Below are 12,223 nucleotides of genomic sequence, written 5' to 3' on the forward strand. Positions count from 1 at the left end.
GCAACGTAATTGGATAGTTTATAATAAGGTTCTGAAATATTATTTGCGATTTTTACGTAGGTGTTTGGAGATATAAAAATCAACAAAATTACACGAGCCAATATTTTAAATTGTATAATCAATTCTGGAATAATAAACGGACATTCTACTAATCAAATATAAGTATCATTTCGAAATCATCATAACATATGCATATACTTATATGAAATCGCAAATTACCAATATATATTTTGAAATAAAATGAAAAACCACAACTTTTAATTACAAACTTGCAAGTCTTTACCCGCCTATAAATTATAAGTGATGAATCAAATGACGTGATTGTTTGATTACTTTGAGAACTTGAATTATTTACAGAAAAACGAAATAATCGAGAAATTAACATATCAGAGATTAATATATGAATGATACATTGATATAACAATAAGATATAGAGATAATACATATATAATCCATCTTCGTCAGATTGGTTGTATGAAATTTATCTGTGGAAAGGTTTCAAATCGGACGGAAGTAGAATCGATACTCCAGAATTCGATAGTGGCAAAAGTATGGCCGAAAGCGGATTTTCATTTCTGCTAAAGACAAAACAGCAAACAACACAGTGAAAACTATTATTATGACTGAGTTAAAAGTACTTTATTGTATCTTCTTGTTAACGTTTTTCGAGTTGACGTCACAAATTCGACCGTCCTTACATGGGCACAATAATGGTAAATGTATATTTATACTATTTTAATTATCTTCATTTCGCCACAATAATATACATCTTAAATAATGTTTCTGTACTGTTATTTGACATATGATCAGACATTGTTTACTTGAAATATAATTTTATGTTAATACAAAGTCCTATGTGCTTGTTAAAAGTCAATAAATTCTTATTTTTCTAAGAAAATTTAAAGATCTGTACTTACTTGCTTGTTAACAAAGATACTTCATGGTATGTTTATTGATAGTTTCCTTTTTTATGTCGTTGAATTATAAATTAATTCATGTATTCGCACAAATACAAGGTTTTCTTTATTATTTTGTAGTTATCATTATATTGTGAGCATACTGTCAATTATAGTGACAGAGATTTACAATGTTTGTAGTATTATACTGTGGCAGATAAAATGTTGATATGATATTATGTTTTAGGAGATAAGTAAGGAATTGTTAGTGACAATTTTATGTCATACATGTGCATAGAAACTTCATGAATGTAAAAGTATAATATGACATACATAAAATTTTATGTTAATGACATTAATGAATGACAATATTTACCAATTAATAACTGTTTTCTAATGATGAATCTGATTATTATTATATCAAGTCTCTCTAAATGATTAATATATTTCTGAAGTAATATTTTATAACTTATGATGCTTTTATATTGTTTATATTTCATAATTTTTGTTACAAATAATCTGTATAAAAAATTGATAATTTATTTAAGATTTTTATCTAATAAGAAATGTTTCATAGCCTTCGTACAGGATGACAATGATGTTCAATACCTTTTGGACAACATACCTATGTCTATGCATAAGGTTAGTTGCATTTCTTTTCTTATCTAAATTGTCTTATCTTATATTAGATTCCATTAGATTACATTAGATTAGAGAAGAAAACCAAAATTTTTGCGTTAAATAGATAGTTTCAAATAAACAAATTTTTAAATATAAAGTTGACTGCAATGAGTATTTTTCTCCAAATATTTTAATGAAATTTTTTTATTTTTTAAAAATATATATTAACATTCTAAAACAAATGTTATATGATTCTATATGATGTTAAATTTTTATTTTATAGGATTTTACTAATACAGTACAGGGGGCTGGGTAAGCATAATACTCATTAAAATAATGGTGAGTGAAAGTAGGAAAGGTTTTCATTATAAATTTCCTTCTTCAGTTTCAAAATGTTTATGTACAGTACTATAATTTTACATCAATCTCTTTTTTATTTCATGCAAGGCTAAAAATTGAAAAGATATGAGATAGATATTTAGGATTTTTAATTAATTAATTGTCTTAATATGATAGCACAAAAACAATATAATAGTTTAAAATGTAAAAAGATACGTTATTAAATACAATGATTTTAATTATTTAGTAAAATATTTTAATTGTTTTATTACAATAATATATTTAAATAACAGCTTTTTTTAAATTCTAAACACTTCTTTACTAACTGTGATTACTTCAAACTAATTTTTCTCATACCTTTCCTATTTTCAATTTCCACTATTACAAATACGTTTGAAAATTACTATTAGATATATTAAAATTTTCAAACTGATTTTTAAGGGATACGACATCAGACGAAGATAAAACACAAGATTCATTATCTTATGTTTATTTCAAACCACATGTTTTGGACTTTAAAGAGAGGTATATAAATTTTGGCTGTGTCACATTAATATAGGTGAATATACATACAATGAAGATGTTTTTGTTTTTAGACAACTTGGTATACCTCACCAAGAAACTGTGATCTTGTTTAATAAAGATCACAACAAAACAATCCACCTTTTATCAATTTCTGGAAATACGCGTCATTTCCATTCATCATTCTTTCGAAACAAAGTAAGTTTTTCAGGGTGTAAGATTTTATGTCTATTTTTCAAGAGACAAAAGAAATGAAAATATCTAAAAGAAATAAAAGATTGATAAATTAATCTTATAATAATATAAAACAATGTAAGTAAAATACAAGAAGTTTCATCATCACAATTTAAACTGTATAGGTAATTCCACCATTGGGGAATACAACATTCGATGTTATCTTTCTTGGCCGAGAAGAAGGTGATATTGATATACACCTTTTCATACATACCGCAGATGGAACTGTGAAATATCAAGTAATCACAAACTATTGTATTTATAATTGTAAATTCTACATATATTTTTCTTTATTAAAAATATAATCTTATCTCCACATAGGTGAAGGGAATAAGTGTCAGTAGTCCATATCGACTCAGACCTGTAGTGGGTGTTAAATTACCTTTAAATGCAACATTTACTCCACTTATATACATGCACAATCCACACTCAGAAGCTTTACAAGTATGGATTTGTTTATATATTTTTTAAATTATTATATAATATTAAGTTATATATTATATAATATATAAGTATAAATTATTTTAAAAATTATTTACTTTTTATTTTATTTAATAATTATCTGTATTTTATATTTTATGAATAAGGTATTAGAGGTATATAGTAGTGGTGGAGAATTTCAACTAGAATTACCATCAGGAGAAGCAGAAGGTTCACGTGAACTATGGGAAATTCCACCATATCAGACAAAGCCTATCATAAGATTACATTTTAATGCTTACACAGAAAAAAATCATACTGCATACATTAGGTTTGTGTCACAAATGTTATCTTTAATTATTCTAGATTTAATTATTGATATTTGTCTTAATTACAGACTTAAAGTAAACAATACTTCAGAAGTGCTTATTGTAACAGTTGAAGTCGAAGTTAAAAGTGGGGCTGGTCTTCATTGGGGTGGAAGTTCTGGAGTAATTAACTTAGGCATGGGCGGCTCATTGCAACCTCCCATCCAATACCCTATTGCTTTGAAAAATTCGGCAAAAAAGCCAATAAAAGTTATGGTAAATAATTTTTTTAATATAATTTATGAAGTATTTGGATCATTATAAACAAAAGAATTTTTATATATTTTACAGAATATAATTAGTACGCCAGTTTCTAAAGCATTAAAACTTCATTTCGAGCAGGCGGTAATTCCTGGAGATACCGATATACCGATTGCCATAGGAGCATTAATTTATGACTGTACGTAATTTCGCAATATATATAATATATCATATAATAATATATACTATTTTATTTTAGGGAAGACTGGTTTAGAATTACAACATTTTAAGGGGAAATTAGTGATAAAAGCCATAGGTCCTGGTGGTTCTAGTCAAAAACTAACAATTCCATGGGTAGCACAAGCTCTACAGGGTGGACTAGAAGTAAACGCATCAATTACGCATTATTGTTCTCTCCAATCTAATCAAACACGAAATTTTAGCGTTGTTAATAAGTTTAAATTACCATTAGCTATTACAAATGTCACAATGTCATCACATGTAAAGACACTTTTTACAGTAAGTTACAATGATAATACAAAACTCCAAGAAAAAATTTAATTAGAAATTAAAATATATATCTTTCATTTTACAGATAAAAAATTTTATTCCAAGAGTAATAAAACCAGAACAGAAAGTTAATATATTTTCTTTACAACTCGCAAAAGATAGGAAAACTGATAATGTGAAGATGGAATCGTCAATTTTAATTCATTCAAACGTTTCTGTAACTGAAGTTCCATTGCTAAGTTATGATGGAAAAGTAAGGAAAATTGTTCCTGAAGAAAGAGAAAGTGATGAAGGCACGATGAATTTTGGTACAGTAGGAAGTGGAACTGAAAATGAGGCTATTTTTGCTTTGGAGAATCAAAATCCAATTAATATAGATTTACATGGTTGGGGTGTTAATATGCCTGGCGCAGTATTGGAACTTATGGGTTGTCAAAAAGGTCCTGCTGATTTATTGGATAAAGAACTTCGTAATATAACTGTATGCAGTCACACGGGTAATGTAAGTAATAATTCTATTATAACAAATATTTATTACAATACAATAATCATAAAAACATTAATAAAACATTATTACTTAATTTTAGCAATACATAAAACCTGGTCACTTAGCTATTTTTAAAATTAAAGTTAAAACTCCAATGGTTGAGGAAGATACAATTGTGGGTGATGTATTCGTTAGGACAACTTATGAAAGATTTATTTTACCAGTTTACATGCGAGTTGCATATGGAAGAATTTCTTTGAAAAAACTTATTTTTACAGATTGTTTCCCTGTAAGTGATTAGAATATTGTACCAAATTATTGGTGGATTTATCTAAATTTTTTGAATTTTTAATAAACCTTTTTTAATAATTTCTATTGTAATAATTTTGCAGGGGTCAATTTGCGTACAGCAAGTAAAGGTATATTCAACATTTGTTAAGCCTATGCAAGTAACTCGAATCGCACCAGTAAATAAAGATAACAGAATAAAATACATACCTTTAGAAGAAGCATCAATGCCTGTTATAACGAAAGGAGAAAATTACATTGGTTCAGTAAGAATTGAACCATCAGTGGCTTGTAAGCATCATTGTTATTTAGGCTTATCATTGGACAGCAATGGTCAGTTATCTTATTATACACACTGTAATTTAAATGATGTTTATATATGTACATGTGCTTATATTATTAAACTCATACTTTTTATCTTGTTACAGCTGGTAAACAGTGGTTAAACACCTTGGCCCTACCTTCACATACAAGAGACTCTGATTTAAATTTATTAAATACCAGATATACACGATTTCTTAATTCAACAGGCGGTCGTTCTTGGGACAATATTACGATGCGTTTAGATACAACAGAAGTTCGCGGGCACAAATTTTATTTAAATATAAAACCACATTGGCCCAGTTTACTAACTGGTTTCGGTAATAGTAAAAATAAAGTCGCTTTGGTGTTTCCTTTGACGCAAATTGGAAATACATCCTATAGCACGATCAAAGTGTACAATCCAAGTATCACTCCTTTAATAATACAATTAGTTATGGATTGGAATTATCCACAAGGAACAAGACTTTATCATTCGTTACCTGCTAAGTATGTATTTTTTGAATAAATAAACAAATATATATACAGGGTGAAACTCATAACTTTTAGGATAGATACTACTTTTAGGATACATAACTTTTAGGATAGTACTTTCCAAATGATGAAAAAAGTCCTAATTAAACATGGGTCGAAAAATGAATATTTTCAAAGTTATAAACAACTTTGTTTCGATTAAAGCGACAAACTTGCTTCGGGAGCTATCGTACCATATTCAAACAGTGGATTACATTATCATTTCTTCTTTTTCTGATTACAGAAAGCTTTCTAGATATCCGCCTTCCATTTTCACACATGCTTGACATATTTGTATTAAATTGCGTACTTTTTAAAAAATTCTTGGACGTGTTCTAACTATTTGTCTAGCATTTTATATTTTCTGACGTAATTCGTCTATGTCATTAATTGTTGAAGAGTACACTATACTTTTAAGAAATCTTCACATTATTTCCTTATGATATGATAGTTTCTGAAGCGAGAAGGTCAGTCGCCTTAATTGAAACAACAAATTGTTTTTAACTTTGGAACTGTTAATTTTTCGACCCATGTTTATTAGGACATTTTTTCATTGTTTGACAAATACTATCTACCCTAAAAGTTATAAACTCTTTTTTTGTTTCACCCTATATAAAGTGTTATCCATACAAAAATTATAACAAAAACATGTAATATGAATGAATATATTTTTATGTATAGGTTTAAATTTACATGTGTAGAATGTGGATCTACAATTGCAGAAGAATTCAAGTTAGAAGAAAGTATAATAGATAGAGAAATGTTCGAGAAAGAATGGGACATTACAGTAGCATCACAATCTATTCCTTTGTATTTAAAACCTTCGGAGTCGAGAACTGTACAAGTATCATATACACCTTTCTCACCATCTTTATCATCTGCACTTTTATATATTAGGTAAATTTCATCACCAAATTCGTCAAAATAAAGAAATGAGTAATAAATCTTCCTTCATTTTCAATAATTGTAGGAATAACATGACTATTTTGGAAGTATTGCGTGTGATGGGTCAAGGAGCAAATGCGCAGTTTAGATTTGGAAATCGAAAGCCAGGTTCTACTACGCCTTTACTATTCGAACTTGCGGAAAAACATCTTAAAGATTGTGAACGTATGTACGTTTCTCTACCCTCGTTCTACCCTTCAAGCATAATGAAAAAATGGAATTATTTTACAAAAAATTACTATCTATTTAATAATTACAAATTAACATGAACTAATACATAAAAAAAACAACTTAATATATCTTGTTCTTTTTCTGAATAATAGGAGAACGATTTAAACGAAATCCGGTTCCAAATCTGACGGTAAAGAGATCCTTTATGGCAAGGAATACAGGAGAACTTCCTATAGAAGTCTACGATTTTTATATTAACGGTTTACGATGCGAAGGGTATGGTTTCAAGGTATTGAACTGCATGCCGTTCAAATTGAACCCAAATGCCACAAAAAAGGTGGAAATAGCATTTACGCCAGACTTCACCTTGTCACGAATCGAAAGGAAGCTCCTGATATCTACAAGTTTGGGTTCTGATAGTGATATCGAGAACGGTATGGTGATACTTAATTTACTCGCTACTCTTCCTCCGCATTCTTTGGAAGCTTGCACAGCGGCACTTGCGAGACCGTCATGGGAATACACTGTGCAATGGGCAGCTATAAGTCTTTCGTCGATATTATTAATATGTGTTCTCGCTATTTCATTTCTTGAAGCGGATCGAATATTACGGGGAGCTTTAGCTAACTTCTCGAGAGAAAGTTCAGTTCAACCACCTCTAGATTTAAGGTTATTATCGCACATGCCTGTACATACAACGCAAGATTCGACTTCTTTGAAAGAGAAATTAATAAACGAGGAAAAACAGAAAATGGCAAAAAAAGAAGAAACGTATCCAGATTGGGCACTGATGAACGTGAAAAAGTATAAGGACAAAGATAACATGCAAAAAGGACTGAAAATTCCTGACTGGTCTGCGGATGAGGAACGCAGATTTAAGCTAGACACCGAATCGAAAGACATGTTGACATTTAAACGGTGCGAAGAATCGAATTTAGATAACAGTAACGTTATAAGCAATATTACGCTTGGTGTCAAGAAAAGGAATAATAAAAAGCAAAACAATGCACAGGAAGTTCAAATGGATAATTCTGTGGCAGAGAACGCATTTTCTGATATCCAGGGAACTCAAGAAAAGAAATACCCTATAAATACGCTTACAAAGACAAGTCCTGTAACGAATAGGAAAGGGAAGTCTAATCAAACAACAAATGTTAAGACGGAAACGAAGCTGGTCGATCATGAAGTTCAAGTTGACACAACGGGACTTCTTAATAATACTCGAACTAACAAGCTAGATAGTAAAAGAAAACAAACTGCAGTTGGAAATAGCAATAACAATCACGTATCCTTTAAAAAATTTGAGCCAAATAGTAATCAACGGAACATTCATCTTTCGGAGGAAGAAACGTCGTCTACAACAACAGAGAGTTCTGTTCAAGATGATCCACCGCTTTGTAAGGTGAGAAACCTGGTCAAACTGTATGTACATCAAATTACTACTTCTATTCATTTTACGAATTAGAAAATAAATTTTACAATAAATATTATTTGTTACAGAATTTCGATCAACCTTGTGGAAAATCCGATAAGTTGCAAAGGAAACCTGCAACTAAAAAGACTAAACCTCAATCAATTGTTTCTGTGCCATGCGTAGATTATAGAGATAATTACGAAGGTGACTGTGACGACGATGAATATGATAAAGAAAGACACAATAATCCAAACAGATGGAAAACGAATACAAGATCTACTATGAAACACCATATTCATACAACCCGTACTGTTGAGTCATCCTTCAAGTTACCACGACAGAATAAAAATCCTCCTAGAAAGGATAAGGGATCCCAGAAACGTCGAGTCATCGATAAAGGACATATAAAAGGTATATAAAATCTCCAAATCTCTTAATCTAATTTTGTTAATTATTGACCATTAATTATTAATTATTTTTATTATAGTAGCAACATTAAATGGAAGTACTAACCAAAGAGAAGATGTAACACGTGCATTGGGAGCTGTTTCCGCTCCGTTACCTCCGCCGCCATCATATTGGGGTGAAAATCGAGCTAGGTTTAGTGACGTCGTAGCACGAAATCAAGAGAGTATTTCGTCGTTTTCGGGTTTAAATAAGTTGCACAAAACTCAAACGACCACGCATAACATGTCAATGGTTTTCAATAACGACACCAAAGATGTAGATTATACTAAACAACAATCAAGTCAAGAATTAATACATAGTACGAAGGAATACAGAATGGTATCGAAATCTCCGTCTTTCTGCATTCAATCTGTTGAGAAAGAGAAGCCACTTAGTCAAGATTCTTTGAAAATGCAGAATAATTCGCAACATTCAAATAGTTATTTCATAAATGCCTTCACAGAACCACTGGTAAGTTAAAAAATAATTTAATTTATGACTGTGTGATACTAATATTTTTACAATCACAATTCGATTGGAACTTTTCAGTTTGAACGTGAATTGGTTCCATACGACGATCTTCCAGAAACCGATGAACCATTAATGGAATTAGAGAGTCCTGAGGAAGATACACGATGTCAGTTATGGGAAGATAATAATCCTATGCTTAAATTATTGTCTGATAGTACAACTGGATTTCAGTTGGATTCACCAAAATCCTCAGAGAAACCTCCAATGTTAATGGATACATTAAAGGGTAAAAAATCTTTTTATTACATAGTATATAGCAACTAAATATGACCATATTTTTTTATTTTAAAATAATCAAAATATTATGAACTTGAATTTACAGATAACTGGGTAACAGTTGAATCAAATTGGGAACCTTTATATACTAGAACAGCAGTAGGAGAAGAAAGAAGTGGTGTTTGGGGAATAAATACAGGAGGTGTATGGGCTGCAAGTCCATGGGGTGCAGCTGCACCATCTCTAGTTTCACAATTATCTTCATTACAAACAGAATCGGATACACAAGTAAGAGAATAATTTTTTACTCATATATTTATCTCGATTCTATATACAAAACTCTTTCAATATTATTTTAGGAAAGATCGGATTTCGATCCATTTCGTTCGCTCAGTACAATATGGACACCATCATCCTCAGAGTCTTGGAAGAAAAAGCACGAAGACTAATCTCGTTTCCAAAAATTTTCAATATTGTATCTTGTGATATCTAGACCTGGTTAAAGCAATTTTCTTTTCTAATATGGAAAGTAATAATGTATTTATTAGCAACACCTTTCGTGATTGGTAACGCTTAAACCACAGGCTGATTTTGTTATTATTCGTGTTTCGTGCATTTGTGATATGTTGTTGAATAGTACCTCGCATAATAATACCGAATAATTTCGGGCAAAATTGTTTTGTACTTGTTAAATTTTTAACGTTATCATTTGTTGTCTTATGTTATTATTGGTACTTTAATATGGCACGTTGAAATTTTGAAAAATATCGAATCGAAATCACAAGCTTTTTCATGGTTTCGAATTAGAATGACCAACTAAAATCTGAATTGGAAGTAAAATTTTACAACAATCGAAGCATAAATCAATCAAAGAAATGAACATATAAAAATAAGAGAATTTCTAATTTATTGATTTTTGTTTTTTTGATTATTTGTTATTTTATACTTTCTACTCATACATGAAAAATTATTACAATACTCAAAGAATGTTGGTCTTGATGTTACGTAAAGAAAGGTAATAATTAAGTTATTTGAAACGAGTGTGAACTGTGATTTTTATAGTCTTGACTTGTAGAAATTTCTTCGGTAAGTTTTCAAAACATTTTACAAAGTTATGATGTATACAAAACAAAATAAAAATGTGTACCTACTCTTCAAGACTGGTAAAAAAGTTACTGCGTTTTAATAATTTGAATCTTACTTTTATAAATAATTTGTTTTAAAGAAAGTGGCTTAAAATATTCAATTATTTATGAAAAGAATTATTAAAATCTGCTTAAAATAATTTAGTAAAATAAGTTTTATTACAAAACTGATAAAGTATATTTATGAAATTTGACATCTTTTCTTTATAATTTTAAAATATAAGTATTTAAAATTTTTTGTGGTGCAGAAAATAAACCACAGCTATAAGGTTTGTATTACAGATAGTTAATGTAAAATAGGACAATATCAATCAAAAATTTTCTGTAATCTAAGACATATAAAAATTATTTTTTTCTTACAGATTATAAAATTGTCTGTCTACAACCAGGTTTTGTTGTATTATTCATAACACGTGATTTAGTTTGTTGTATCCTTTGCAACAGTAACTGTAAATGTAAATATATTTCATTAATTTATCCTATAACTAATTACATTAAACATATTTACTTATTACATACTATATTTTCATTTTCTATTTTCTTCTGTAATTTCTTTCTATTTATTGCAGAGCTGCTTATGCGCGTTGATGGGACATTTTCATGAAGTATCTTCTCCTTTGGTCTTTGTTGTGCCATTATCTTTCTCAAAAGAATTTGATTCTCCCATTCGATCTTCCGAATTTCATCATCTGTAAAACTCATATTCCTCCTTCTGTTCCTTACCTGTTTGATGCCTATAGAATTATCTTCAGATATTGAACTTCTACAGGAAACTAAGTTTGTAATTTCATTGTTTTGTATTATATTTTCAGATCCTTCTTCTTTTTTACTTTTTCTATCTTTTTGATTACTTGTGCAATTAGTGATTTCAGGAGAATGATGGGACTCATTAAGCGATCTTGATGTGATGTTAGTTCCTTCAGATTCATCGCCAGACTCATCAGAACAGAACGAGTCATTGCTATAGATGGAATCTTCATCTATAGTGTCTTTTGCTAAATCTGCAGATTGTTCAATATCTTTGGGGGTCTTTGATTCTTGATCACAGGTATTTTCCTCGTCAGTTTCTTCTTCATCCACTTCATGAATACTGGGCACATGATTGAAACTATCTTTCATTTCAGAAAATTGTTCATGAATTATTGCATCTGTTAACGTTAATGTATACAGACACCTACAATCAGCCTGACTCTCTTCTAAGCATGACATGGGAATGTATAATCAATAAAAAGATTCAATAATAAAAGATTGAACTAATAATAGTATAAAATAGATTCACTGATATTTTCAGGTTAAGAAAGAATTATAACATATATGAGTTTTAGTAACTATGGCAGCAAAATAGCAAAACAATAGAATATTGAAAATCTTCATCAATTGAATGTTTCAAACACTATATACAGGGAGGCAAAACTAAATGGGATCAATTAGTACAGTGTTCATATCCAAAATAGAGCACTCTACACTAATTACATGTAATTAATTAATTATCTAGGAAATCGGCATAATAGTATACAGAGAAAGAGTTACAGTTTTAATTTAATTTAATTCCTAAACAGGTCAAGGATTTGCTTTGTAGACTGAGAAATTGAATTTTTTAATTATGTCATAAAGAGATTAGTTCCATCTTTCCA

General features: G+C 29.6%; 2 protein-coding genes and 1 long non-coding RNA gene across 4 annotated transcripts; 1 reads left to right on the forward strand and 2 right to left on the reverse strand.

Annotated features, from left to right (window-relative positions):
- Window positions 1-88: 88 nt before the first annotated feature.
- LOC117231986 lies at window positions 89-1,207 on the reverse strand. Its single transcript, XR_004493084.1, has 2 exons — window positions 918-1,207; window positions 89-820 (listed from the first exon to the last, which is right to left on the reverse strand). It is a non-coding gene; the product is annotated as an uncharacterized LOC117231986 (long non-coding RNA).
- LOC117230124 (transmembrane protein 131) lies at window positions 319-10,615 on the forward strand. Of its 2 annotated transcripts, none has more exons than XM_033499695.1 (23): window positions 319-713; window positions 1,474-1,538; window positions 1,801-1,829; window positions 2,298-2,381; window positions 2,453-2,576; window positions 2,738-2,851; window positions 2,934-3,056; window positions 3,200-3,363; window positions 3,430-3,616; window positions 3,692-3,800; window positions 3,861-4,120; window positions 4,197-4,613; window positions 4,699-4,887; window positions 4,991-5,219; window positions 5,315-5,696; window positions 6,402-6,617; window positions 6,691-6,830; window positions 6,989-8,238; window positions 8,337-8,661; window positions 8,741-9,168; window positions 9,247-9,454; window positions 9,551-9,732; window positions 9,804-10,615. In XM_033499695.1, the coding sequence occupies exons 1-23, from the start codon at window positions 620-622 to the stop codon at window positions 9,891-9,893; spliced, it is 5,409 nt and encodes a 1,802-aa protein (XP_033355586.1). In that variant the 5' UTR covers window positions 319-619; the 3' UTR covers window positions 9,894-10,615. The 2 variants fall into 2 exon arrangements, with proteins under 2 accessions (XP_033355586.1, XP_033347346.1); XM_033491455.1 differs by having other exon boundaries at window positions 320-713; window positions 8,738-9,168.
- Window positions 10,616-10,894: 279 nt separating this feature from the next.
- LOC117231375 (cilia- and flagella-associated protein 97-like) lies at window positions 10,895-12,128 on the reverse strand. The gene is made up of 2 exons (XM_033490174.1): window positions 11,109-12,128; window positions 10,895-11,036 (listed from the first exon to the last, which is right to left on the reverse strand). Exons 1-2 carry the CDS (start codon window positions 11,796-11,798, stop codon window positions 10,953-10,955), a joined length of 774 nt encoding a protein of 257 aa, XP_033346065.1. The 5' UTR covers window positions 11,799-12,128; the 3' UTR covers window positions 10,895-10,952.
- Between the last annotated feature and the right edge of the window lie 95 nt (window positions 12,129-12,223).

The sequence above is a fragment of the Bombus vosnesenskii genome, unplaced genomic scaffold (genome assembly GCF_011952255.1).
Source record: "Bombus vosnesenskii isolate JDL3184/JDL3185 unplaced genomic scaffold, Bvos_JDL3184-5_v1.1 scf7180000013262, whole genome shotgun sequence".
Classification (NCBI taxonomy): domain Eukaryota; kingdom Metazoa; phylum Arthropoda; class Insecta; order Hymenoptera; family Apidae; genus Bombus; species Bombus vosnesenskii.